Below are 27,590 nucleotides of genomic sequence, written 5' to 3' on the forward strand. Positions count from 1 at the left end.
CACCTCCCACTGTCTCGAAAGCAAAGTGCCAAATTACTCCATTTTGTTCAAATTAAGGCACAAGAAGAGATGGAATGAATTCTGAGGTGTAATTACCTGAGCAAACCCATCACACAAGTGCAATATCAGCCTCTTTCAAAGGAATTAGGGTCATGCTAGGGCAGCAACTCTGAGGAAACCTACATGGGACTTTGTGGCAAGCATGATGTTAAAAAATCAATGAACTTCAGAATAGACATGGAGCCCAAAGCTGAGGTGCAGGCACATACTCATTTCCAGTGCTGCTCATGTTTTCTTGCTTGCACAGTGTTGTGGCCTCACTCACACAGTGCAGGAATGAGTGACAGCATCATCCAAGTTCAGCAGTGCTTTAAGCGGTGGTTAAATCCTGCCTCACTTGCAGATGCTGTGCTTTGTGAATGACCTCTGTGCTCAGCCCTGTTTCCATGATGATTGATAGTGTAGTCTACCAAAGGCAGGAGCACTTACTGCACTAAAAATGAGCAGTGCATTATCCAGCCTTCTGCAGTCTTCTTCATCACCACTGCGGCATCAGCCATCCAGATCTGTAGTCACTTCAGTGATTTCACTGACCAGTTGATTTTTTTCTGGGTGTATGATGAATATGAGATTCTAATTTTCCTCCAAATGGGAATACCCATGTCAGGCAGCTCTGTCTTGCCTGCCACTGCTACCTTCCAGTTTCTCTCTCCATTAGCCAATGTCTAAAGCTGTGGAAGATCCTCCCCGTTCCCTGCACAACCAGCCAGTACAGATGGACTGGGCCGTCTTTGAGCCAGCACCTTGTATTGCATGCAGCCAATGTGCAGGAAAACACAGGCATGTAGGTAAAATACTGGCAGGAGTGGCCTTTATTTGGTTGCAGCGTTCATGCAGTGTGCAGACTGCAGTCCCTGCTCTGTGCTCAGCTACCCCTCACCCCCACAGCCCTTCCCCAGTCCAGGGCCTGTGCCAGTGCATCACACAGGAGATGTGGTAACATGCATGCTGCTAGGGGCCACCTGGGACCCATGTTTTGATTTGGGAAGGCAAATCTAGGAGCTTCTCACAGTCACTGATGAGACTGATCTGCTTCTTCCTTGAATAGCAGGTGTCTTGTCCAACCACCCTGCTCAAGCAGGGACATCTACAGCAGGTTGTCTAAGACTCAATCCATGTGGCTTTTGGCTACCTTCAAGGACAGAGAGTGCTGTCCTCCAAGGATTGAGTGCTGTGCAGCACGAGCATCATGGAGGTCCTCTGGGAATAACCAGAGACCTGCATTGTGGATACAGACAAAAGTGTAACATCCTTACCATGATGTGTTGTACATGAAGAAAAAGTGTAGTTTCAGGAAATACCCTCCCATATTTGTCAGCAGACTTAATAGCATTGAGTAATGCAACCTAGAAAAACAAGCAGCTGTGTGCTACCTTATTTTCTCACATTTGTGCATAGGATGCCCAGAGTTTCAGATGTGTCCCAGCTTCTGCAGGGCTGGTAGCTTCACAAGCAGAATGGTCTGAGGTTTATTCACCAGTTCTGAAAAAAACGTCCAGCTAGTTTTGAGGTCAGTAGATTTGAATGATGAGGCATTCTTTGTTCCTAGTATGTGAAGCTTTGGTATTTTGATAGATGTGAGAGAAACCATGGGTGTTGAAAGCCTAATTCAGGAACCTAGAATAAGATTTGAGACCCTCTCACAGACATCTTTATAGAGTCAGGTTATATGGGTTAATTGTGGTTGAATTTGATTGTGTTCTTTAAGCAGTTTTATAGAGTTAAATATTATTTGGACCAGGATTTATGGAGAAGGATCCTGATGTCAGTTGATTAGTGCATTTCTGTTTTATCTGAAGAGTGTTAATCAAGTCTATAATCAGTCTGATTCTTGGTGTGGGGAACTAGTTATTCACCTTTTCACGCTAAGTGGAAGAGCTGTAGCAGAGAAGACTCAGCCCCTCTGGGGGAAGTTTTTTGACCTTTTTTGTAGAAGACATCAACTTCCAAAACCCAAACTTCTCCAACAAGAATTGATGGGGAAACTGGCTAACTGGAGGAAGGAGTGCCATTTTCATTCAGGTTCAGATGGAAAATTTTATGTTGGATTTCAAAGAAATCTGTGTCAAAATATTTTTCCTGCAAGGTTTGACCCCACTGATTCTGATGTTTTCAATAAAGACTTGCTTTATCAGACAAAGCCCAAACCCAAACCCTTACCATGTGTGCTTGCCAGGCACCTGCACAGGAAATAATGAATTTCTTTACTGTGGAAAAATGGTAGTATGACTTCTCCTTCAGGTTTCAACCAGTCCAGTTTAGCATGTACCTTCCTCCAAGAGGATCGGGAAGCAAGCATATTTTATCTTCTTTTTCTTCCTGTCCTCTCTTTGTGTCAATGAGAAAAAAATGAAGAAATTACTAAAACAATAAAAATGAAATAGCTGTCAGAAATAGCAGCCAAGGAGTATAGAGGTTTTCTGAGGTTTATCACTGGTTTATTAGAAAGTAGCATCAGGATGCTGGTGAGCCCAGCATGGAAAAAAAACACTCAGGCTGCTCAATGGGCCAACACTTTCCACTTGCGTGGAACTAGAGTTACAGACTTCAGCCTCCTCAATGGTGGGCTTTGCTCTTGAAGGAATTAGGACAAGTGAGCCTGTTGCAGTCACAGCTGTCCCACAGCTGGGCTTGGGGAAGTGTAAAGTGTAACCGAGTGAGATTGCCGGAGTGTCGGAAGTGTAGGACAGTCAAAGCTTGATTGGAGAGCAACTCTCTGAATTATGTGTAACGGCGAGTAACAAAAAAAAATAGAAATGCTGAAGTAGATACTTATTTTGGCATTTTCTAAAAAAAAAAAAAAGTACACAGCAAACCTCTGCTTTGTGTGTTTGTTAATGTTGGGCATGTCCCTTAAAATGGACTTAGAAACTTTTGTAGCATTCAGGATCTGAGAAAGATGAAAGCAGGGATTGAAACATGAATAAAAAGAATAACAGGTAATTGAACAGAAGATTTACTAAAACTCAACAGCTAATAGGTAGTTAACTTTGGCAATGAGGCCAGCTAGATGGCATTTCTGAGTATTGTCTGAGTTTTTGTAAAATAAATATTACAAGATACTTTACAGAGGATGACTCATTCTCTTTAAAATATACATGGTGCTTCCTATATCTTCACCCACATCATTGCCTCACAGACTTTTAAAATAGTACCTGGGTTGTGCTCTAATGCAGGATATGAAAGAGACATGAATTATTAATTCCTTTTACTCTAGCCATCCAAAACAGCGTTGCATAAGTAATAGGTGTAGTTGAAGTAGAGAGGCCTGTCCACTGTCACTGAAGCTGTTTTCAGAAAGAATTCTGGAATCAGCCATGGAAGAAAAAAGCCAACCAACCAATCAACCAAAAGACAAGACAAAACAAACAAACAAAAAGGCCCCCCCCCCAAAAAAAGCAAAAGCAAAATGAAAAAAAAAAAAAAGCATGAGTGAGCCTCTATAGCCTGGTGGGTGATTTGGTTTCAGGCTCTGTTCCTCAGAGCTTACTCAATGAATACTAATAGTCCATGATGATGATGTACTCTTGTACTCCTTTCTGGAAAAGTGTCCTTACCATTAAACTTCTGTCTGTTCTTCCATAAGGAGAGTGGGAGGGCAATGCCCCACTTTCCCCAGTTGTCTGGCCAGTCCTACAGACACTTGCAGGTCCAGTGAGCTGTTCAGGAGAAAATGTACATTTTGCCTTCTTAGCAAAGGCAAAAGCACTAATAGGAATGCCGAGATAAAGCACACTGGACCCCTAAAAAATAGCCAAATAAAAAAATAATAGTCAGGCTCTTAGGAGTTTAGACTTGACTTATTGTTAGGAGGTAAATAAACAAGGTATTCGGGGATTTGGAAAGCCTCTATCAAAGCATTCAGCATGACCCAGTTGAATCCCTCAGAGGGCCATATTTTTAAAGCTTCAGGGGTAGTCAGGGAAATGCAGTAACCCTCCATGCATTAAATAATGAGCTGTGTGTATCAAGTTGACTAAAACCTAGTCTGTGTTCAGGAACTGGAAGTCATCAAAGCAATCTCATTTCCTTCTGCAACATGTGAGGAGGCCATATTGAAATAAATATTACGGGTGTTACAGCTTAGGTTTAGTGAGTTTTATGGCACTGTACTGCACCACCATGTTTTTATGTGTAAGCCAGGGAAACATGATCTGCACCAAACTGCTCTCAGGGGAGTTTGTAGTAACCATTACACTGGAGGGGTAGGTTAAGAAAAGTACTGGGTGCAGCATTGCTGTTTTGATTCCTGAATACATAAATAGGCATAAGGACTGTATTGCTAAATGTCAGAAAGCAGAGTGGTGCTGCAAGTTACCCTGGATAGTGTCAGAGCCGCAGTTGTGTTATTTAACAGTTGTAAAAGTGGTACGGAAAAATCCCAGTGCAAGGCATCAAGATAAATGTGACACCTCATGTTTAGGCAAGAAAACCAAGTGCAGTGGTATGTCTGAGTGGTGACTGCCTGGACAGCAGAACTGCTGAGATGCAGCTGTATTACTGTGACCCACAGGCTGGAAGTATTTACACTTTCATACTGGTGTGAAAACGCAAATACTTAAATGAGATGGATAAACCAGAGTAATGCTGGAAAAAAGTAGTTCTTTCTGTTCATTTGGTGTTGGTAAATCCTGGCCTGAAAGGCTGTTGTTTTGGGTACAGCTTTTCCAAGAAGATGCGGGCTACGTCTCCCAGGAAGATGTAGGAAATTAGCAAAAAAAATCACAAGTCTGGAAGAAAAGTCAGGAAATACTGAAACAGTTGAGAGGGTCTGCCAGGGAAAAAAGAGTTGAGATGATAAAATATAGCAGTCTTCAGCTATCACATCAGTAGCTCTGAGGAAGGAAGTTGACCCTTGTTCTTTTTTTTTCCCTTGTCTTTTATTAATTTAGTCAAACTCAGCAAAAATCAGAAGATTTTAGTTGTAAAAAAAGTGAGGCACTGGGATGTGTTATCTAAGGAGGTTATGCAAGTTCCTGAGCAAAGGATAAGCCTCTGTTTGGGGATAACTTGCATCCATCTTGTCTTTGTGCAGGGATAATTTAGATGACCTCTCAAGATTCCAACTCTCTTTACACTTTCTCATTTCTAGTAGTTTCTTAAATTTTTGAGAATTTCAAGACATTGTTAACAACACAGAGGCAAAGAACTAGACAAAGGAGAGTTGTATCTCTTAGATTATATTGGGTGAATAAACTCTGTCTTTAAACTGGATCACTTAAACATATATGTGTATGAATAGTCTCTCTCTCTCTCTGTATATATACACAGACACATATATATGAAATGTTATATACAAACTATTTGAGCACATGTCTGATGAAGAGAGGCTGAGGGAGGCTGAGAAGTTGTTCAGCCTGGAGAAAAGGAGACTGACAGGTGAAATTGCTCTTAGTAACTACCTAAAAGGAGCTTGTAGTGAGATTGGGGTTGGTCTCATCTTCCAGGCAGCAAATAAAAGGACCAGAGGAAATGGCCTCGAGTTGTGCCAGGAAAGGTTTAGATAGGATATTAAGAAAAAATTTCTTCACAGGCATTGTAATAGGCAACCAAGGGGGGGATTACAACCCCTGAGTGTGTTTAAAACGTGCATGGATGTGCTGCTTGAGGACATAGTTTGGAGCTAGGTTAACAGTTGGACTCAAAGATCTTGGAGATCTCTTTCTATCTGACTGGTTCTAGTTATGCTCATATATATATATATATATATATATATATATATATATATGTTTTTTATCTCTCTCTCTGTGTGCATTGCACTGCTTCTGGTTACGTTTCCCAGTCTTGCCAGCTGCAATGTGTAACCCTAAATCAGATATCTCCAGAATCCCGACTTCAGAAAAATTGACTCAGGAGCCCTGGAGAAAACAAGTATACATGTGAAGTGATGGAAGCCAGTACCCAGGAATATGGAAGTCCTTAGTAGGAAAGAGATGGAGGGTGAGCCAACTGTCCAGATCTTGACTTCCCACCAAAAAGGACAACACCTTCCCCAGCTGAACTGGAAAGCAGAATGTTAGACACCCATGGACAGTCTCATACTGCCAACAGTTTATACCTCCCATTTCTGTCAAATATTTCCTTTTTGTAAGAGGCTGATTATCTTCAGTTCTGCCCTACCCTCATTCCATGGTACCCTGACTCCATTGGAGCAGTGGTGTGAATAAAGGCCTTTGGGGTTAGGGCTATTTTTTTTTCCCTAGGAAAAGGGAAAAACAGCGAAGGTCTATCTTGGTAGCAGTGTTATGGATTGAACTCGGCCAGGTTTTCTGCTTAAGTTGTAAAAATCACTTGAAATATTTTCCCTATGGGGCTATATATTCTTCTACAGTTCAACAAGGTACTTCAGGCCAGATTTCTCTTTCATCTCAAAATGATGGAGTAGAGTACTATAAAATCTGGTTTAGAATTCATCTTTTGTCTTGTTTGCTGTTAACAAAGTTGTGGACTTTTATCTTCTAGTAATTGACCTTGTGGTTAACATTTGGGTAGTCAGGAAAGGTCATAGATACACACCAGTGTTAATCATCACACCATAAAAGAGACAAGAGGAAGCACAATAATCAGATAGCTTGTTTGTATGTTTGCAAACCACCGCTAAACTGAAAAATAAATTTTTTTCAGCTTGCCTTCTGGTCTACATCTTGTTTGTTTATTTTTAATACTTGCCATTACCTCTCTTTCAATAGGGTTTCAAGATGAAAATGAGCAGATGACAAAAGTTAATCATCATTTTTCAGACATAAACAAAAACGAGTGGTCTAGCTGTATTTGGGAAAACACATTAAATAATGAGTTCAGGGTGACAGATGAAAACAGAAAGGAGTGTTGTGTGGCATTTAATATATGTAACTTTTACTTTTTGTGTGATGCATAAAGGTATTGCCCACTGCAGAAACTTACTGCCATAAGGGAGTTGTGCTTTGGGTTAATGCTCAGCCTTTTAATTGGTGTCAATATGAATCAAAATGTGTTATAACTCCACCATTTTCAGTTCAGTTGCACCTCAAATCCTGTGTTCAGTTTTGGGTCCCTCACTGCAGGAAGGACGTTGAGGGGCTGGGGCATGTCCAGAGCTGGGGAGGGGTCTGGAGCACAGGTCCTGTGAGGAGCATCTGAGGGAGCCGGGGTTGTTTAGTCTGGAGAAGGGAAGGCTCAGGGGGGACCTTCTCTCTGTCTGGAGCAACTTAAAAGAAGGTTGCAGTGAGTTTAAGGGTCAGACTCTTTTCCCAAGTAACAAGCAATACGGAATAGGAAAAGGCAGCAGGTTAAGCCATGAGAGGTTTAAATTGGGGAGAAGGAAAAATTTATTCTCTGAAAGCATTATCAAGCACTGGACAGGCTGCCCAAGGAAGTAGTTGAGTTACAACCTTGGGAAGTATTTAGAAGACGTGTAGATGTTACACTCAGGGACAGGGTTGAGTGGTGGCCTCAACAGTGCTGGGCTGATTGATGATCTCAAATGTCCTTTCCAGCTTGAATGATTCTGTGATTGTATGCTTTATACAAGGAGGATATTGATAGTGCTGAATTAGGAAGCAAAATTATTATATATTCCTGATGCTATTTAAAGTAGTAATGACGTAGTAGTTGTCATGATGTGACATTCAGTGTGTGCCCCTTTGTTTTAATACAGAAGAAACCAAGAATAAAAGCCTATTTGAGGAATGGCATTTGAGGTACTAGGCGGGTTTATGTTTTACAAGCTCTTCACACCAGAGATTTGGCAAAGGGCAATGTTCTATCGTATGCTAATACAAGGCTAAATAGAAAATGTGCTACATTATTCCTTTACTTAAGAAAAAAAAAATGTACTGCAATTTCCTTATTGTAATAGTGATTCCTGCAAAGGCTTTCCATGTTCAAACAGCTCATGTTCATGATTGGCACCTTAGAAATCTGAGAAGTTTGAGTGAGTGAGTTCACACAAAACAGTTTGCAAACATTAATCCCCCAACAGCTGTAGGCAAGCAGTGTGGGAGGATTGCTCTCTTCACCAGTGCAGGAACCATGGCATTGAAGCAGTTGTTTCCTTTCCACAGAAGGCATCTCCTTTATAGTCATAGCACAATCTACCATCACCTCTGTGGCAGGGATGCCATTGTAACACACTGGTGGACACCTCTCTCAGAAGAGGGTAGCCCCTAGACTAAAGCATTTTGAATTTCAGTAGAAATAGCTTCCTACTTCACCTTTGCCTTATGCCGCTTTCTCTTCAGCCTTGGGTCAGAAAGCTTAGTAGAAACATCTACTGATGTAACATAACACTTTCTTCAAAGTATTGTTTCTGCCACAGCAGATTTTTCACTAATTTTAACCCTAAGAAGCAAGTATTAAATTCCACTCGTCAAAACACTCCATGAGAAGGTCAGTACACAGCTAAGATCTCCCTCTCCATGTCTCTTTTTTTTCTCTCCTTTTGGCATTTGGATCAAAAGCCACCAAGGGTTGGTATCTGTATCCCCATTCAGGTCTTCTGACCTAATCTTCTGTTCCTCCTTGCATAAAATGGCACTTTCACCTGTACGAGCTTTTCTTCCATGTCCCATGGAAAAAAAATAAGTCTGTTCCCTTCGTCATACCAGACTGGCAGAAGATGACCTATGTCTCTGGAACTTCTGTACTATTCTCTCTTTTCCCAGGAAGGAAAAATAAAAGCACTTGCCTTCAAGATTTTACCATCTCCATTTCTGCCTAAAAATCCCATATATTAGAGTGAGCAACCAGAACACCATAATCTATATCTGATCTGTCTCCATGGTTGGAATGCCAGTAATTGCTTACAAAAAAAAAATTAATAATATTTTGGTAATTCGTGGACATCACTTCTGGGAACTAAGTGCAAACCAGACTAAGGTTCTCCTGCAGTCACAGAAGTGTGGAAGGTGTGTGTTAGGGCCCCTGCCTCAGAGGAGTGTTTGATACTGTGTAGAAACTGGCAGGCACCAAGAGCATCCAGTGCAGAATCTTAAATAGTTTTATAGTTAAAACTCACATGTTGTTGGGTGTTCAGTGGCATGCTCTGAATCAAAGGGAAAAAAAATCCCCTTTTCCAGCATCCCTGAGAATCAGCTGTTATTACTAACTCAGAGATTGTTACAGTCAGGTCTGTCCTTTTTTTGTGAGTGGAAGTTCTTGGAGGATGTCTAGCTGAAGGAGATCCTCCTCAGGCGGAAACATAGATACCTCCAACCATTCAGACTCTGAAAATCTTCCACTTTCTAGAGGGCTTTACTCCTTTTTAATGTTTGTCAATTTGGTTGACTGTCAGCTGGCAGAGTATTTGGACGTATGTATCAAGAGACTAAGGAAAGGGGCGAGTGTGCTCTCCAGCAGCTGTAGGATATTCAAAGCCCACATGTTTTAACATGGAGGAATCTACTGTGAATTCGTGAGCTGAGCTGAGTTCCTCATCTGTAGGACAGGAGTCACTTCCTTGATTGCCTTCCTGTTTTGCTGAAGGTGGGATGTTTTATTTTTCATATTTGTGATTGTGAATAGAGAGGCTCTGCTGTGATTAAAAAACCAAAACAAATCAACACAAAAAACCTAACAGCCTGGTTCACTGCAATATTGCCATTTAATTTGCTCCATATTTTAAAGACATTTGAACCTTCTAAATATACTCTAGTATCTCAAGCACCGCATAAAAACTTGATTCTCTGAAGAGCCAAATAGTAATTCCTAACGCCCTTCAAGGAGGGTCTGGGGCTTTGTAGTTGCCCTAGCTTTTATGTGTGTGTGATTGAACAAAGAGTCTCCCAGCTCCCCCTTGTGTGGATGCTCAACTCCTGCTACATCAAGCAGAAAACAACTGTGATTTGTGCTGCTTTTGATCAGACATTTCTACAATGCTATGCTGCTGGAAAGCAGAATAATACTGTCACAAATTTTAACTTAACAAAATATGCCTAGGAGGGATCGGTAGCTCTTGTTCATCTGATAAATATCAGGCTTGTAAAGTCTGTTCTGCAACAAAAACAGCAGCAAGTGCTCAAGTCAGAGATGTTAAAAACAGGGAGACTCTCCATTTTAGTGGATCTTTGTGTTTTAGTTATAATCTCTTACTGAAGCACCCAGGATGAAATCACAAAATCAACTAGCATCAAGGGAGTTGAATTAGCTTATATCTGTGTTCACTTTTAATTAGATTTGAAATGGCTATCCCACTGTAGTGCAGAAACCAAGTCAGTACCATCCCCTCAGGCCTTGTTACTGACAACAACCTTAGCACAGATCTGCATATTCAGCAGCTGAGTGGATAGGTGCTTTGTATTGGGAAATACGGGCAGGATTTTAAAAACACAGGATATGTTTTGTACAACTCAATTTTTGCTCTTAGGTTGGGGAACAGAGGGACTTTCCTTTTTAAAATGTTCATATTCTGCCACGAGGTTTTTGGCACAGCTTTTGTTTAACAGGTATCATCTTGTGATAATATTTTTCTGCTCTACAATGGAATCAAGGCAGCACTGGTAACAAGTACATTCTGTGCTACTGGATGTATTTCTATGGGTTTATTTTCCCCTTACGTACATTTCTATTCCTTCAAGATGTGCTCTGAGACATTTCCAATTTCAGCATCATTCTTGTCTCATCTAATTCAATTATAAGGTGTTCTGGGCAAGGACCATATCTGGATTCTGCTTTCAAGTTTCAATACACAGCAGTTTTGCAAAGTAATCTTCTTAAAAAAAGTATCATGATGAGGGAAGTAACTTAACTTATCCACAGGGATTTGTCATGGGAGAAGAGCATGTCCTGATCTCCCAAACTTTAAGCAATATTGTACCCACAGGCACTCCTACCTCTACCCCCAATGGAAATTCTCCGTGTGATAGCAGATATTGCTTAGGGTTTCTGATAGATGGGGAGAGATTTTTCTTTTCTTTATTTCTCACTTTATTTTCCCATTTGCTTCTCTTCCAGGCGTGAACAGAAAAGTCACCTATTCCCTATCAGACTCTGCAGATGGTTACTTCTCAGTTGACCGGTCATCAGGAATCATTATTTTGGAGCATCCACTTGACAGAGAGCTTCAGTCCTCCTATAACATCACTGTAAAGGCCTCAGATCAAAGCATTGTGCTGACCTTATCCTCGTTTGCCACTGTTACCATTACAGTGCTAGACATTAATGACAACCCTCCCGTGTTTGAAAGGAGAGATTATCTTGTTACAGTACCTGAGGACACCTCACCTGGCACCGAGGTCCTTTCTGTTTTTGCTACAAGCCAAGACATTGGTACAAATGCTGAGATTGCCTATCTCATCAGATCAGGGAATGAGAAGGGGAAGTTCAGGATTAACTCAAAAACAGGTTTGTAAATTGGCTCTTACTTGCTAAATTAAAGCATCAGCAAAACATAAATGCTTTGGGGAAGGCTCTTGGACCAAAAGATTTCCAAGGCCAGAGACTCACAGCTTGTCATTGTGTAATTAACTACACAGTTAAAAAGCAATTTTAGGTTGGAGAGTGATGTCAATTACGGTCACACTTGGCTGCCCCAGCTCAAGTGGAGAATACTTTTCTCCATCAGTAAGTCTGTTGAAGCCAATATAGATGTGACAACCTATTAGCCAAACTGTGCAAAACACTTCTGAACACTTGCAATGTTTACTTGCTTACCAGCTGAGTACAGCCTCAACTGTCTACCCCTTAGAAAGCATCAACTAGTGCTAGCAGGACCAATTCAGTCCGAATATGTGAATGCCATTTATGTAGCTTTATACAGCTTCCCTGACTTAGGTTGTTCTGATTTGTCTTTTTTACTTCAGCCATGGCTTGGGTTGAGGTGTTTTTAGTTATACACAACAAATTTTAGAAGTACACCACTGCTTCTCTATAAAAAATGCCAAGAAAAGGTATCATATTTGGTGTAATTAGCTCATTTTCTTAGAATTTCCTTAGTGGGTTATATGCTTTATCGTCACTGATTTTTACTCCATCAACTGCCAGCTGTTTCTTACATGTTTTCTGTAGTGTGTCCCCTTCTTCTCATAGCATTCAGGATGAACAGTATGAATCTGTCACCACAGTCTGAGAGCAAAGCAGTCTTGATTTTAAAAGCTGAAGATAACACTTTGGGTGCAACTGCAATAGCTAGTAACATGAACTATCTCAAAATGATGCATTGTGTCATTTCTATAATTGTATGCAAAAATGGTTCTCCACTCTGCAGAGACTGCTGCCTCTCATGTGAGGGACTTAACATAACTGTGTGTTGTCTGTCATCTTCATCATGTTGATTAGTGCTAGCAGAATTTAAACATAAATACGCCTAGGCAGCGATACTTAACTTCACATCTGACAATGAAGCCAAGGAAATAAATCAATAAAGACCTGTAATGAAGCTTAATCACACAGAAAAAAAAAAAAAAAAAACAAAAACAAAACTAAAACTATATATTATTCATTAATGTGTGACAGCTGCATTATTATCCGTTTAGAGTTTCTAGACAGCAGAGTGGTGATGTAGCATGCCTGATCAGAGTTTGAAAAATGATGTCCTTCACACCATTTATCAGTGGGAACTCTCTGCTAGCCACTTGGAAGCTTCTCTTCAGGGCTCCTGCTTTCAGCAAGTCATGCTGAAAGGTGGAATTCATTTGAAGAGAGCCCAGACAAGATTAAGAGGAATGATCTGAGGTCTGTAAAATGTGACTTATCAGGAAAGACTGAAGGAATTAAGGCTGTTTAAGCTAGAACAGAGAAGACATGCTGTTAGTTTTCATGCCTGTAGAAAGTACCTGTGAAGAAGAGGGGAATAAACTGTACTCCATGCCCAGTCAAAAGAAAATAAGTTGTGAATGGGCTTAAATTACATTTGGATTACTTTGGTTAAATGACAGGAAGAAATTCCTAGCTGTAATGATTATTAAGTCCTGAAATACATTTCCTGAGAAGGTTAGGAGACTGATATTGTTGGAGGTTTATAGAAACACTAGAAATCAGATCATTTCTATACTAGAGGGAATCTGGGTGCATGGAGTGAATCAAGTTACAGAGAATCGTAATTTTGGTTGTGTGGTGAAGTAACACAAAATTTATAAACCTAGTTGAGTGGGGAAGTCTCTGTTTAATCACTTAAATGATAGACAACTGATTTCTCAGAGGTATTCTATTCCTATTCATTTGTATTTAATTCATGAGAAGTTAATTGTGTGGGAGTGAATTTCTGTTGACTTGTCAGGGCTTATTTCCAGAGTCGGCATCCAGTTCTCCCAAAGGCTCTGTGAATGAGATGTAAATGGGTGGATATGGCCCCCACTTCTTCATCTATGATACTCACATAATGAAAGCTATTTTCATGAGGAACCATTCATTGCCTCATGCCTTGTAAAGGTCCTTTCTGCAGAGGCAACCCAAGTGCAATTGGCATCATTCTTTATTCAAACTACAGCGGTAGAAACCTGAATAAACATTTTTATTGGATTGGGCAGTCTTACAGTTAGTATTGTATGTGTGCCATGGTGATAAATAGCATGCTGTACTGTTTACTGCAGTCAAATCCCTTACTCTGTGGCATTATTTATTTTTTGCCGGCTGTTGACGTTCCCTCCTTTGCTTCAAAGGTGTGATTTCCATTTTCGAAGCTTTGGATTTTGAATCATGCAAGGACTTCTACCTAGTGGTGGAAGCGAAGGACGGAGGAACGCCGGCGCTGAGCGCGGTCACGACGGTGAACGTGAACGTGACGGACGTCAACGACAACGCGCCCACCTTCAGCCAGACCGTCTACAGCGCCGTCATCAGCGAGGACGCCGCCGTCGGCGACTCCGTGGTCATGGTGAGCGGGGCCATGGGTGGCCCTCAGGTGGGATGAAGCCCTCTGCTCCTAAACAAAATAATGCTGCACTGCTTAATTATGACAATTGCCACGTCGTGAAACCCCCAAACCATTTTCTGGCCAATACTCTGTGTCAGCTGCTGCTCTCCGAGCGGCTGTCGGTGTCTCCCCAAAGGAAAGAAGTAGTAGTATTGACCCTTTCTTTTTAACCCTGTTATGCTGTCAAAGAGCAATCGCATATTTAAGGTGTCGCAATTTCATGAGTCAGCTAGAAATAAACAGGATTTAATAGAAAGGCAGAATTCAACTTTTCAGTGAAATACAATCATAGGGTCATAGGATTGGATGAGATCTTAAAGATCATCTATTTCCAACCCCTCTGCTGTGAGCAGGGACACCTTTCACTGCACCAGGTTGCTCAGAGCTCCAAATACATGATATTTGTATAGTCTGGTAATGCAGCGTGCCATCCCCAAACCCCACTATATTCTCATCTTCCAATTTTTGTATCCAGAAAGAAAGTGTTGTATGGAATATTAAGATTAAAATATTCTGTATGTTTTCAGACTAGGATTTTGAAAAGGCCCAAGTGAAGCCTCATAAAAAAATCGATTGGATTCATGATATAGAGGTGTGCAGCTCAGGTATAACTATTCTGATGGAATGTGAAGTTCACTCTTTGAAGTGTTGAGCAATTAATGTATCATACAGAGCACTTAATATTTGTTTTGCTAATTTTTTATTCTTCTCTCAAAAAAAGTTGATAGCAGAAGATCTGGACAGCCCTCCCAATGGTCAGATTCATTTTTCCATAGTGAATGGGGATCAAGACAATGAATTTTCAGTTGATCCTGTTTTGGGACTCGTGAAGGTTAAAAAGAAATTGGATAGAGAAAGGGTAAGACATGTGGGACTTCTTAACTTGCAATGACTTACAGATGTGCATCAATCTCCACTCTGCTGCTAGCTTATGTTGAAAGAGTTTCTTTTATACTCTGCAGCAATCAGCCTAAGATGCTCCAACAGGTCTCTCTAATGTTTTCTCACTTCTTTCCATGCTGGCCCTGTCCCCAATCTATCTACACACCAACTGCTCTGCTGCCACTCCGCAGCCTGCACCCACACAGCAGCTGGGGTCGCATCAGGGGAGAGGAGCAGCACTGGATTTCTCCCGTGGTGCCAGCAGGAGCTGCTGCTGTGTTAATGAGCTGCCTCCTGTCCCCTGTGCGTGCAAGCACACACGTGCAGCTGTGTGTGCAACAGAGTGGTTACAAAATGCTCCAGATTGTGGCACTGAGCACCGAGCTGAGACCTCAGCCATTAATTAGCGCTCTGCAAAACATGTCACTGGGGAGGGGATGTTATGAAGTGGCCAGGCTCTACTAAAAGTGAAAGAGTGCTTCATTAAACAGATTCTGCTGCTTTGTTTGCTCACTCCATTATTCATTCAGGATTATTTATCACCATTTCGCCATAGCTAGCAATTAGCAGCTTTTGGGAAACAAACAAATGCAGTTGCCTGTGCTACTAGCAGGGTAGGAGAGTGCTACATGGCTTCAGAAATCTTGCAACACATAAGGAAATCCCTGCCTCCTGCCTCCCAGCAATGCACCCACAAAACTGGGAAGCAGATTGCTACCCTCAGAATATGGGCTCAGCTGGAGAAGCTCTTTACTGGAAGCAGATCTGCTTCTTTAAACAGTGGCAAGAGCCCCTTTCTGTATTATCACTAAGGCAGGATTAAATTGTTTGTGTGTTGATGGTAGAATGACTTTACCACAGACTGTATACAACAGGAGAGTAAGAATGGCTGTGCATGTTACAAGTTGGCTGTAATAAAAGCCCAGGGTGAGTTTCTTAATATGACTTTTCTTAGTTTCTGAAGTGCACTCATGTGCAGCTGCATTCAGACACACACCCCCTCACAGCGTGTACATGTGTAATGCCAGCTGTGTTAGGTCTGCATTTTCCAAAGTTTGCCTCAGTTAAAATAAGCTGTGGTACTGTCTTTTTCTTTGCTTCCTTGGCGCATTTCCTAGACACAGGTGTTTCTGACCCCTTCAGGGAGAGTTATATATGATGCCCCATCTGCTGTAGATTCCCACTGAAACCTCCTGACTCCCAGGTTTCAGTGGTTTAAGGAGACTTATTTCCAGAGCTGTAATCACGTAGAGACCATGAATTTTGCCATGTACCTTTCTGGGATACATTGAAAAGAGAGCAAACACAGAAAAAAATAGGAAACTTACTGTCTTTAGCTAGCAGTGGAAATTACCAGTAAAAAAAAGATTAATTCTCTTCCTCAAGTTTCTTGACTTTCTGTAGTTCAGGATTCCTCTTCCCTCCTTTGTGACTTTGCCCCACCAAATTGCAGTCTGTCTTCTCCATACACCCCCCAAAAACATGTTCCCTTTTGCTTTGTGTTGGTGCCACATCCCAGAACAACCCCGTTATTTCGTGTGCTCGGTCTGAGCTTCTCCCTACCACAAAAAAAGTGTTATTTTTCAAATGTATTTGGATTTCCTTCCCTCCCACCCCCCTCCCCCCAAAGCCCCTTTAACATTATTTTGCTCCCCTCTGCAGGGCCAATGCTTTTCCCGTTTCCAGCCCTGCACTGAGAGGGTGGAGCGGAGTGTTGTATCTGGCATGTTTCGCCCTTCTCCTGCTCCGCTGTGGGAGGATTGAGGGGCAGACATGTCAGCAAGCTTTCCCTGCAGAGCAAGGAGCAATATACAGTAAAAAACAGTTGTAAGACCTAAGGAAGCCAACATAAGGATGCAGTTTGGAAAATCCAACTGTCATCCATAAACTGTGCATAGACAGAGCTTTTGCAAGTTGTCACATATGCTCACACCTCACACACGGGCACATATGTGTGTAGAGGGCCCATGGATGATGCACTGAACTGCCTGCACTGAGCTGAGTTGTTTTGGTCTGTTGCAAACAAGCAGACTCAAGCCCACTTATCTTCTGCAGAATGGTGGATAATATTCTGTTGCTACAGAGACTGTTGTCCCTCGTACTCCCAAATGTTTTCCAGTGTGTTTAAGCCAACTGCCTGTGAACTTTTTCTTGGCTCTCCATCACTGCATTAGAAACAGTATGTGTCAAACTGACACTGGCTCTAATAAGCAATTTATATAATATCTTGGAAACCAACTGTAAGATAAATAGAATCAGGTCACTTATCCCAGCTGACACCTAGGAGAGATGAAAATGTAAGCTTACAGGACTAATAGCTGAGTTCAGATATTATCTGTCATTTATTTTCTGTCTGGGCCTTGGTTTCAGGAATGCTTTATCTGATACAGTTATTTTAATACAATGAAGCTGTTATGTTTATTGGTAGCCTTATAAAACAGAAGTTGGGGCACAATGTGGCGATAAACAGGATAATGTTATAGTAAGGGCAGGAAGGTAATGAGGCCAAACAGCTTTCCTTAGAACACCGAAGGTGGTGTATTGAATGTAAAGAACCTGGGTTAAAATTTAGAACCACTTTCACAATCATTTAATGTTTTGACCTTTTTTTTTAGATATCTGGTTATTCATTAGTTGTCCAGGCAAGAGACAGTGGTACCCCTCCTTTGTCTTCATCTGTGACGGTTAATGTGGACATTTCTGATGTGAATGATAACAGCCCTGTGTTTACTCCTGCTAACTACACAGCTGTAATTCAAGTAAGTTTATCCTGCACATCAAAAACTTCTCTGACTTTTAAAATGCGCGGGCATTTGGTTTCAGTTAAGTACCTTTTGATGATCTATCTGCAAAACATGTATCAAGTGATCTTATCTAAAAGAAAGTATAAACAAATCTTTCTTAAGTCTTTTGGTACATTTCTGTTTGCTGAGGCTCCTTAACCACAGCATCTGTGACACGTTTTAACATTCATCCCTGCTGCACCAGGTACTCCAGCCTCAAAATGTCTGCTCTGGGATGAGTTCACACTTTTTTACAGCTTGCTTTGAGTGTGAGTCTTGACTTTTAGTCAGTCCTGATCAGACAGAGTATCAGACAGAGCCCAGCAGGCCCTGGAGGTGTGGTGGGTACCTTCATCTCTGCCACTGGTCCATGGGGCGTAAGCAGTGTCAACAAAACGCAGCTTGTGAAATGGCAGCATGGGCAAAGAGCATTCAGTTGAATATTCTCGATAGAAAAATGTGGTATTTTATTATTGCAATATGTATCATTTTAATCCTTTTCTTTATACGCTGTGTATATGTGTAAAGGAAAATAAACCAGTGGGCACAAGCATTTTGCAGCTGGTAGTGACAGACAAAGACTCTTTTCACAATGGCCCCCCTTTTACCTTCACCATCCTCACTGGCAATGAAGAGGAGGAGTTTACACTGGACCCTCATGGCGTTTTGAGGTCTGCAGTCATCTTCAAGCACATGGTCTCAACTGAGTATGTGCTCTGCGTGCAGGTAAGGCTTGATTTTTACGTCTACACTAAAACAAAAAAAATCTCTTAGTGGTAGGTAACCTGTACTTTGTCTGTGTGGCTTGGTTTTAATGGACTGTATTCTACAAGTTAATACCACACATTCCAGTTTGCAAATGCACAATGCAGAATATTTTCTTTGATGTTCTTAAACCTGGTTTCACATAAATATAAATATAAATAGGTAGCCAGCCACCTTTCCAATTTCCTTGGCATGAAATGAATTTTCTGAGCAGCAACCGTTATGGTTTAAGATTTTCATCATTTTTTTCTGTAGCTCGGGAAGGGAAATGATAAAAAAATGCATTATATACATATAAATGGACCCCAGAACAAGTGACTGCAAAATACTGCTCTGGGAATGAAAATAATTTCTGCTTTTAAGTCATAAATTTAATCATAAAGTTTTGGAAGCCTTCCAAGAATTCATGAAATCACATTTCCAAGGTCAACTTAGCTTTTAAAGAATGTCAAAATAAGACATGCAATAGAAGTCCAGCTCAAACTTAGCTTTAGAATAATTGTTGAGAAGCTTTGTAACAAGGGTAATTTTGATTGCCAAAACCTGTAAATCCAAAAGTAATTTGTCCACATTTCTCAGGTCTGCCAGAGAAGATGTATTAGGCTTCAGTAAATAGGCAAGTCTAGGGAATGAACCTCTTCACTGAAGTGAGTCATGGTCCCATAAGCTGCATCTGAAATTTTTGCTTCCTCTACTTGCTTTGCTGGGGTTGATCTCTCTGAACACTGCCTGTCTTCCTTTACAAGCACATTAATGCTGTTCACAGCAGTTGCATCCTTAGAGACAATTGTTGGTTACAATTCAGAAAACATAAGCTTGGATGCTAATTAACAATTCAAATCAAAATTTTACAAGTTTTCCATTTAATATCCCTGAAACCTATTTTTCAGCCTTGTAGGGAAATAAAAAATCATCACCTTTCTTGCTTACCATGCCTTAACTGTAAAATATCCTGCTTTCAGGGTAATTTGCTAGCCAGAGTTCTAGTGTAGCCAAAACTGGGCATGAGAGTTAAATTTTAGCAGCATCCTCTAGCTTTAGAGATCCATGTATTTCATATAAATGAAATATTGGACAGACCACCATATCTGAGATGCACCAACGTGCATCAGTCCAACCATGCTGTTGGACTATGGAGGCAAGATTCCTCCCAGTATTATTTTCTTCAGGGATTTCTGCAGTGAAAACATATTTTGTAGTTTCCTGTTGTGTATAGACCATAGAAGTGTTTCTTTCCATCCATATGTGTCAGAGTGCTGCTTTGTCTTTTCCACTATCAGATTACATTTCTATATTAGATTTATTAAGAATTAATGTTGAAATAGAAAGTGGAATGAGACATAATCTCATCTGCATGTACGTGGGTATTTGTCTGCACATATATATAAAATATTTTTAAATACTCCACCCAGCTATTTTAGGAGTGAAGATGAATGAATTTTAGAGTGTCTTAAAGTTACTAATCTACTTCTAGTAATGTCTATATTACTGTTGTCATCCTGCCATTTTTTTCCTTCAGCTTGTAAATTTTCCTCTCGTGTTCAAATACAAAGATCTTTGAACATGTCCTGCATCTCTGCCTACTGGCAGTTTAGGTTTTTGTTCTTCTCTGAAGCAAATAAATGTGTGGAGCAGTATATCATAATAGGGACTGCAATAAAACATTTTTCTTATTGTAGGAAAGGACACTGATTCAAGTTTGCACACCTTTCTGTCAAGATGGCCTTGGGTTTTTTGTCATACTTGGTCTTTCGCTCTCTATAAAAAAAGTGCAAACGATGCAATAATACCTGCTCTGGGTCATCCAGTCATCTGTCCAAATGCAGTGCTGCTCTCATATTTTATCATTAGTAACAGCACAAGCACCTATTTCATTTCTGGAGGATGATAAATTTTATTTATGTCAAGAATGTTTCTTCATTGCTTCAGGTAAAGAAGTACAGAATGCTGTAGAAAAATTCTAAACTCCCTCACATCCACACCAGCTAAGCAAGGTTTGGAGTGCTTTGGAGCATAAGCAGTGCAGAAAGGTGATATTTCACTGGAATTCAGTCTCTCCTCCAGGGTAGAAGTGAGCCCAAACTGTGTTTGGTGCAGAATATACCACCTTGTTGGTATATTCTCTGTTGTGAAGATGACAAGTGATAGCTGTGGGATCCTGGGAACATTTCAGTTTGAGTAATGAGACATTCTACTGACACATTTCTGTCTGCAATCCACTTAGAGATCTGTGCTTCCCTAAAGAGTTTGTAAGTTCCATTGCTAGAAATGGCTGAGACACTTCTTTACATATGTATTTTGCAAATGCATTTGAGCATTCTTTTGAGAATTTCTTTTCAGAATTACTGATGCTGTAAGAATATATATAGCAAGAAGTTATGGTTGCAGGCTGTGTTCTATATGTGGTTTTATTTATTTTTATTTTATTTTTTTACTCTTTCTAAATTACATTAGGCAAAAGACTCCGGGAGGCCCCAGCAGGTTTCCCATACCTATGTTCAGGTGAGGGTTATTGAAGAGAGCATTCACAAACCCACCGCCATTCCACTGGAGATTTTCATTGTCACCATGGAAGATGATTTCCCCGGGGGAGTCATTGGGAAAATTCATGCCACAGATCAAGACGTGTACGATGTCCTCACATACACGCTGAAGTCAGAGCAGAAAAGTTTGTTCAAGGTCAACAGCCACGACGGGAAGATCATCGCCCTCGGAGGGCTGGATAACGGCAAGTACGTGCTGAATGTCTCCGTGAGCGATGGCCGGTTCCAGGTGCCCATCGACGTTGTGGTGCACGTTGAGCAGCTGCTACAAGAAATGCTGCAGAACACGGTCACCATCCGCTTTGAGAACGTTTCCCCAGAAGACTTTGTGGGTCTCCACATGCACGGGTTCCGGCGCACCCTGCGCAACGCGGTGCTCTCCCAGAAGCAGGACAGCCTGCACATCATCAGCATTCAGCCGGTGGCGGGCAGCGGCCAGCTCGACATGCTGTTTGCAGTCCAGATGCACAGTGGTGGTTTCTATAAGCCTGCCTATTTGATTCAGAAGCTTACCAATGCGAGGAGACACTTGGAAAATGTGATTCGTATTTCTGCTATTCTGGAGAAGAATTGCTCCGGACTGGATTGTCAAGAACAGCACTGTGAGCAAAGTCTGTCTATTGATTCGCACTCCCTGATGACTTACAGCACAGCACGAATTAGTTTTGTGTGTCCTCGCTTCTACAGGAATGTGCGCTGCATGTGCAATGGTGAGTACTGCTCCCTCTTCCCCTCCCGTCGCTGCACATTATGCGATAGGATCCATTTTATTCCTCTGATGCAGATTAGAAGGGGCATTTCAATTCAGTCCACTAAAGCACGACTGGCTGATGCGTTGTGGGAATTGATTTCTCGGGCTTGGGAAGAATTGTTCGTGTTTACTGATGTAAATGGAAGTTTATGAACTTTGGCCTTTTACGACAAAGACCGCTTTCCTAGAGGCTCCGCAATCAGAGCCATCAGCAAGCTTCCAGGGGAGGGGCAGGAGTGGAGAGGGGGGTATGTAGTTTCCCAATCAGTTGGTGCCACCACTGGAATAAACCTGGATTGTGACCACAGCAGGGCAGCCTGGTCTCTAGTAATGCACCAGCAGTCTCCAAGGAAAAGCACCCCTGACCTAAGCCAGGCAGGTCGAAAGGCCTTTTCCAGTCCTGTTGTTGCAGAGAGCCACAGAAACCAATGAAATACTTTATTAGCAAGCACTTTTGCTGACCTTTCATGCTACAGAAGGGGACAGAGTAGGTTCAGGCTGCTCCACATTTTGTCAGAGATTTCATATGGACAAACAGACTCGTGAGCCAGTCTTCTGTATGATTCTGCACTTGGATTTTAAAACCTCAGGCGATTATAATACTGGTTCTGTTTCTTTTGTTTGCCAGGCTATTTGCTCCTCATTCCACTTCATTTAAGAGCAGAGAAAAAAGCTGCTGTAAAATCAATACATCTAAGTCTCCCTCATCTTACAGCACACATGCACATGCACACAGAGCAAGACAAGAATGCAGCAGCCATATCCCTCAATTACCAACCTTTGTTTCTGCAGCAGTCAGCAGGGCTTCATGTTTTACCACTGACCTCGGTGGGGATGAAAATTGGCATAAATTGCTTAAAACTTAACCAGAAATCCTTTTTCTTCCTGCAGCACATGGATAATAATGCCATAGAAGTTCAGTTCTGAAAAAACCTTGTGATTCACTAATTGAGGTATATTCAAGAGCAGACTATCTGTACACTTTTTAAGTAAGAGACTTCTAAATTTCAAATAGACATATCTGTCATAACAATAGTCAGCATTTTGTTACACATGAAAGGCTGTGAAGTAAAGGATTTTCACAGGTTTAAAAGGGACAATGCTGTAATATCATCCAGTCAGGTCCAGGAGCCAGTGCAGGAGCACTGTCTGCCAAACTTTTATATATTCTCTAAGTTATAGCTTAGTCTCACTTTTGTGTCAAGAAATCACAACTCCTCATCTCCATGGGGATAGTGATAGTCCTCACAGTCAGAAATTGGTTTTCTGGCAGCCAAAATTTTCACTGTTTATCATTTCATTTCACTACCTATTAAAGTCAATAATGATGTATTATTCCCTCTGCCTCATAATCCCTTAGCTAACTCCAAAAAAGGGACTTTGCAGTGCAGCACAGTTCTGACCCAGCAGCTCTCCTGGCACAGCAAGCTTGCAATGGAAGCATAGAAATTCAGCTGGGACAGCGCTTTCCAAATTTTTCTGTCATGTACCAGTCAATCCCCAAAATGGATGACGGGCTGCTGGAAAAGCAGTGTGGTTCTGAGAGCAACTGCAGTCCCCAGCCTGTGGACCATTTATCATGGCCTTGAAGACTGCTGTGTAGGAACACTTGCAACAGGCAGCTTGTCCTGGTCCTGCTGAAAAGCTGGAGGGGTTCCCACTGCTGCCTTTTGAGCCAGATTAGATGCAGATTTCCCCTGGGGGATCCACACAATTCGGGGTGGGGTTGAGCACATCCAGCCCACCATACAGCCTGTAGTAAAAAAATGTCCAGAGGTGCTGAGTTAGGTATAGCTGCCAAAGAGGGGAACACCTTGGTGTCTATTGTGTGCACAGAGGTAATACCCCTTGGTGGGAAGCAAAAATTCACACTTTGGGCCTTCTCCTCATTACTTAGTGCTTCATCCTCTTCTACTGTTTTTTTTTAATTAAAGGACTCACAGAAAATATTTTGGTATTTAGGTAAACACACCGTGTTTTCTCTCATATGAGATAACACAGACTTGTGAGAGTATAATTGTTGAGAATGTATGGGTCGTTGAGCTTTCATGGAAGCTAAAGTCTAGGGTAAAAGTTAGAAAAATTCCAATATTTCTTCTGTCAGTAGTTCTTTTAAAGAAATGCACAAATGCAGCAATTCAGGAAAAAGTGCAGAAATTTATTTTGGCTTGTTTAACAAGACAGCATTAGCAAGATATTAGCAGTGTAATAAAAGTATTACACTTCCTTTGTTGCTAAGAGAGTTCCACATCCAGTAAATATTAATACCTTGAATTATGAAAAAGCCATTAAAATACTGCATATTTTTCCAGAGATCTGATTCAATTATGGGCCAGAAAGCTTGAGTTTGAACTAATTCACTCATTCTTGAAATATGTATCATACTTGGAGTGTTTTTCCCACTGGCAGATGTCACAGATATGCACAATTTATGCATGCCAGCTGTGCATAACTTACCTAGATTACCTTTGTGAGCAAACAGAGTTATCTAATGTGAAAATGCAGGGAGACTGTAAAGTAAGCAGTGGGTGAACTTCAGAGGTTCAGCAGCTCAGCTCTGGAAGGATAAGTTCAAAAGTTCGCATACATCAATCTTAGCTTTTAAATCAATAAAATTGAACTAAGGAGTTTCCCCATAACAGACTGTCTCCTTAGATTTTTGCCTCATCTGTTTGTGTTTGCATGAAAAATATTGTCACAAACCGGGGTTTGTGTCAGCGTGACCAGAGGGGCTGTGCGATTACCAGCCTCCCATCACATGGCACAAGGTATGCAAACATCAGTCAGTGCTGGGGGAAATAAAAGTAGGAGGAATGGAATAAATATATTCCTGTAAAATAGTTCTCGTGGTGCTCTCATTTTTCAGAGGCAAAAATCTATTCCATACTTTATTTTCATGATGCAAAGTAATTCTTTAGTGTTGAGACAAAGGTGCAGGGGCAGAGCAGGTTTTGTTGAGACTACTTTGCTCTAGAGATGTTCTGCATTATAATCTTATAAAAGTGATGTTACATTAATATGTTCACAGGAGAGAGATGGATTGAAATAATCTTGACAAATATGGGCATATATCTACATCTGTGTTGGTCAATCCAGGCCCCATTTGCAGATAGTGGGAAGAATATTTTTAATAATATGATACATCTCTCCCTAGATGTCTAAAATCAGTCAGATGAATCATGCCCTAAAGTTAGATGAGATTAATTCCATTTCAAGTGTTTAATGTGATTCTGGCCTTATAGTTTGAAAGAATTTTTCTAATAGATCCAGGAGTGTTCAGCAACAGTGCAGACACATCTATGTTATTTAATAAAGAGAACAGCAGTCTTGGGCCACTTTCTCATGAAACAAGACAATTCAGACTTCGTGAAGCCACTCTGGTATTTTGTGAATGCTCTGACAGAAGGAAATCATAGACTGTGAGGATCTGCTGTTAATATAGGACCTATTCTTCAGAGCTGATTTGTGGCCTCAGCTCCACTGAGCACACATTGCCTCTAAAAGAGTCCTGGATGCTTTGAAGGACTGGGCATCAGCAACCCCGTTCTTATGTGTACAACACTGCTTTTCCCATTTTCAGGGAGCACACACGTACATATTAGTGAGCCTAGAATTCTCGTGGCAAGGAAAATTGAAGAAAAAGGTCTATGCTTGGGAACAAAGAGCTGCAGGTAACTTAGTTAGACCTGGCTGTAATGTCTGTTTAATGTCACTTTTGTCCAAGGAAAGTTTTCTCTCTCTGAATGTTTCCAGCAGTAAAGCCCATGCTGAGAATGCACAAGCTCATATAAAAGGTAGGAGAGCTGCAGTGTGAAGTGGGGGCATGACTCAGAACCAGGAAAATGGGAATTGCTGTCTATCACTTAAGGAGTTCTAATGGAATCTGGGATCGAGAAGGGGGTGAAAGAATTCAAAAGTCTTGTTACTTAAAACTCAGAGAGAATCTGTTACTCCAGGACATGATGTGTGGCGCTAAGTTTTCCAGGGGCACCTGAGCCAACTGAAGCCTGTTGCTGGCTTGTGCAGAAGCAATTCTGTGGTGTCTGCACTGCCATGCATGGAATAATCACTGCCTAATCAATACCTTGGCACTGTGCTCCAAAAATAAAAAACAGATTGCAGATCATGAGTTGCCAGTCTTCCCTCCGCAGTAAACTAATTATTATTTGAAGTAGCAGTTTGAAGTTTGCTTTAAAAGCTTCTTGCAATTCTGGGCTTTCAGAAATCTCCCTCCTTTCAAGCTTTTTTTTCTGCAAGTGGGAAAAACAAGGTCTTTTTAATACTCATACAGATTCAGGAGACTGGGCTGATAGAAAACCACCTAATATCACAAGGCCTAAGTTAAAACTGTTGAAGCATTTGATTTTCAAAATAAATTTGCAATCCTAGAAGTGCTCCTTTTTTGAAGGAATAGGAATTAAATAAATCTATCATCTTGCAATGGAACAATGTTTTCTTCCTCAGTATGTTGGTTAGAAGATTGAAATACTTTTATCTTCTTTTAGAGAATTAAACTGAAGATGATCTGTCAAAATCAAGTGGTTCTATTCCACCTTTTCCTGCCACGCACTGCTTGATGCTAGCTCGTGTGTTTCTGTGATACCTTTTAGAGAACAGTTTTATTAATACTAATGTGAGTTTCAAGACAATGCTGTGGATTGTCTGGACCAGCCTAGAAAAAAAATCATCAATTTGAACCTATATTTCTTGAATCTTTTATTGGATGGAAAATAGACTGCTCTTTGGAGTGGAAATGCAACATTAGAATAATTTTATTTAAACTCAGGCTGTAAATCTTTGATATGGACAACGTAACCTTGAACAATTTTACAATTTTGCTCCACATAGTTGTGAAATCAGCCTGAAAATGCATGTTAGCTGGGGCAATGCAATAATGCAGATTTGTAGCTTATGTACTTATAACCATACAGACAGGCATAAAGCACTTCTCACAAGTCTGAATATTTTAAAGTTTTGTGACAGCTATGAAATCCTGCTGCAGCAGGATGAATAAAAAGTTAGTTTCCTTGTAGTTTACCAGAAGGAGTATTTTTGGCTGTTCAGGATAAACAGTTATCTCCACCATTGCATGGAGTATATTAGATCTTTTCCATATATTTTTTTTATGTGGAAAGAGGGCTCTGAAGTACAAATCAGAGTTTGAATCAGATAAAAAACCTGGCAGAGATGGATAACAAAGTAAGCTGTTCCTTTGTTGCTTCATGTCAAAGATACAATCATAGGTGAGGGGATGTGAAAATTTGCAGAGCCACGTTTGGAAATCTCAATGCCTCTTTCTGCTGCACAGTGACGAGCTGTGAGGCTTTACTCCAAACGGCATCTCTGTCAGCTGCACAGAGGCTCCTTGAATTGCAGCCTCACAAAAGGTTAAGGTTTGTTCAAAGAAGAGATATACTCTGCAGACACCAGAATGCTGTGTATTTGTCACATGAGTTAAAATAGCTGAAACAACAGGGTGAAAATACAAAGCAGCCTATAGGATTTTTAGCAACCCAGTATAATTTCAGAAATAATTGCTACTTGACACTGAACTCTTAAGAAACAAGGAGTTTTGTTCTTAAAAGCCAAACAAACCAAAGTGTAGAAAACATCATGTTCTCTGCTAAATTCTACAGATCTTACATTTAAATAGAATATAAATCTGTAGTCTAGAACCCTATGACAGTTTTTTCTTGATTCCATAAGGCCTAAAGTGTTACTGTGTATTGCAGTTGTTATTCCTGTTAGTGTTACCTACTAATGTGATTAATCAAGATTGTCATGCATCATTTTCTAACAGTGCTACAGGCAGTACTGTAAATCTTTTACTCCATAGACCTCTCAAATAAATGTTTGATAAAGGAGGGGAGGATGTTAAACATTAAATTGACTGTGCTGTACATCAAGGAAGACATTTACAGTAATTGCCATATTTGCAGTCAGTCCATGTCCAGTTTGAAAGCTACAGTAGTAATTTT

General features: G+C 40.9%; 1 protein-coding gene across 1 annotated transcript in view; it reads left to right on the plus strand.

The window, feature by feature from the left end:
- FAT3 (FAT atypical cadherin 3) overlaps positions 1 to 27,590 on the plus strand; it is a 326,121-nt gene that overhangs the window by 266,341 nt on the left and 32,190 nt on the right. The window contains exons 14-19 of the mRNA XM_066341305.1: positions 10,990 to 11,379; positions 13,635 to 13,849; positions 14,610 to 14,747; positions 17,386 to 17,529; positions 18,082 to 18,279; positions 20,773 to 21,571. Of these exons, the coding sequence (XP_066197402.1) occupies positions 10,990 to 11,379; positions 13,635 to 13,849; positions 14,610 to 14,747; positions 17,386 to 17,529; positions 18,082 to 18,279; positions 20,773 to 21,571 (1,884 nt within the window). The remainder of the gene's footprint in view (positions 1 to 10,989; positions 11,380 to 13,634; positions 13,850 to 14,609; positions 14,748 to 17,385; positions 17,530 to 18,081; positions 18,280 to 20,772; positions 21,572 to 27,590) is intronic.

This window comes from Sylvia atricapilla, chromosome 2 (assembly GCF_009819655.1).
Source record: "Sylvia atricapilla isolate bSylAtr1 chromosome 2, bSylAtr1.pri, whole genome shotgun sequence".
Classification (NCBI taxonomy): domain Eukaryota; kingdom Metazoa; phylum Chordata; class Aves; order Passeriformes; family Sylviidae; genus Sylvia; species Sylvia atricapilla.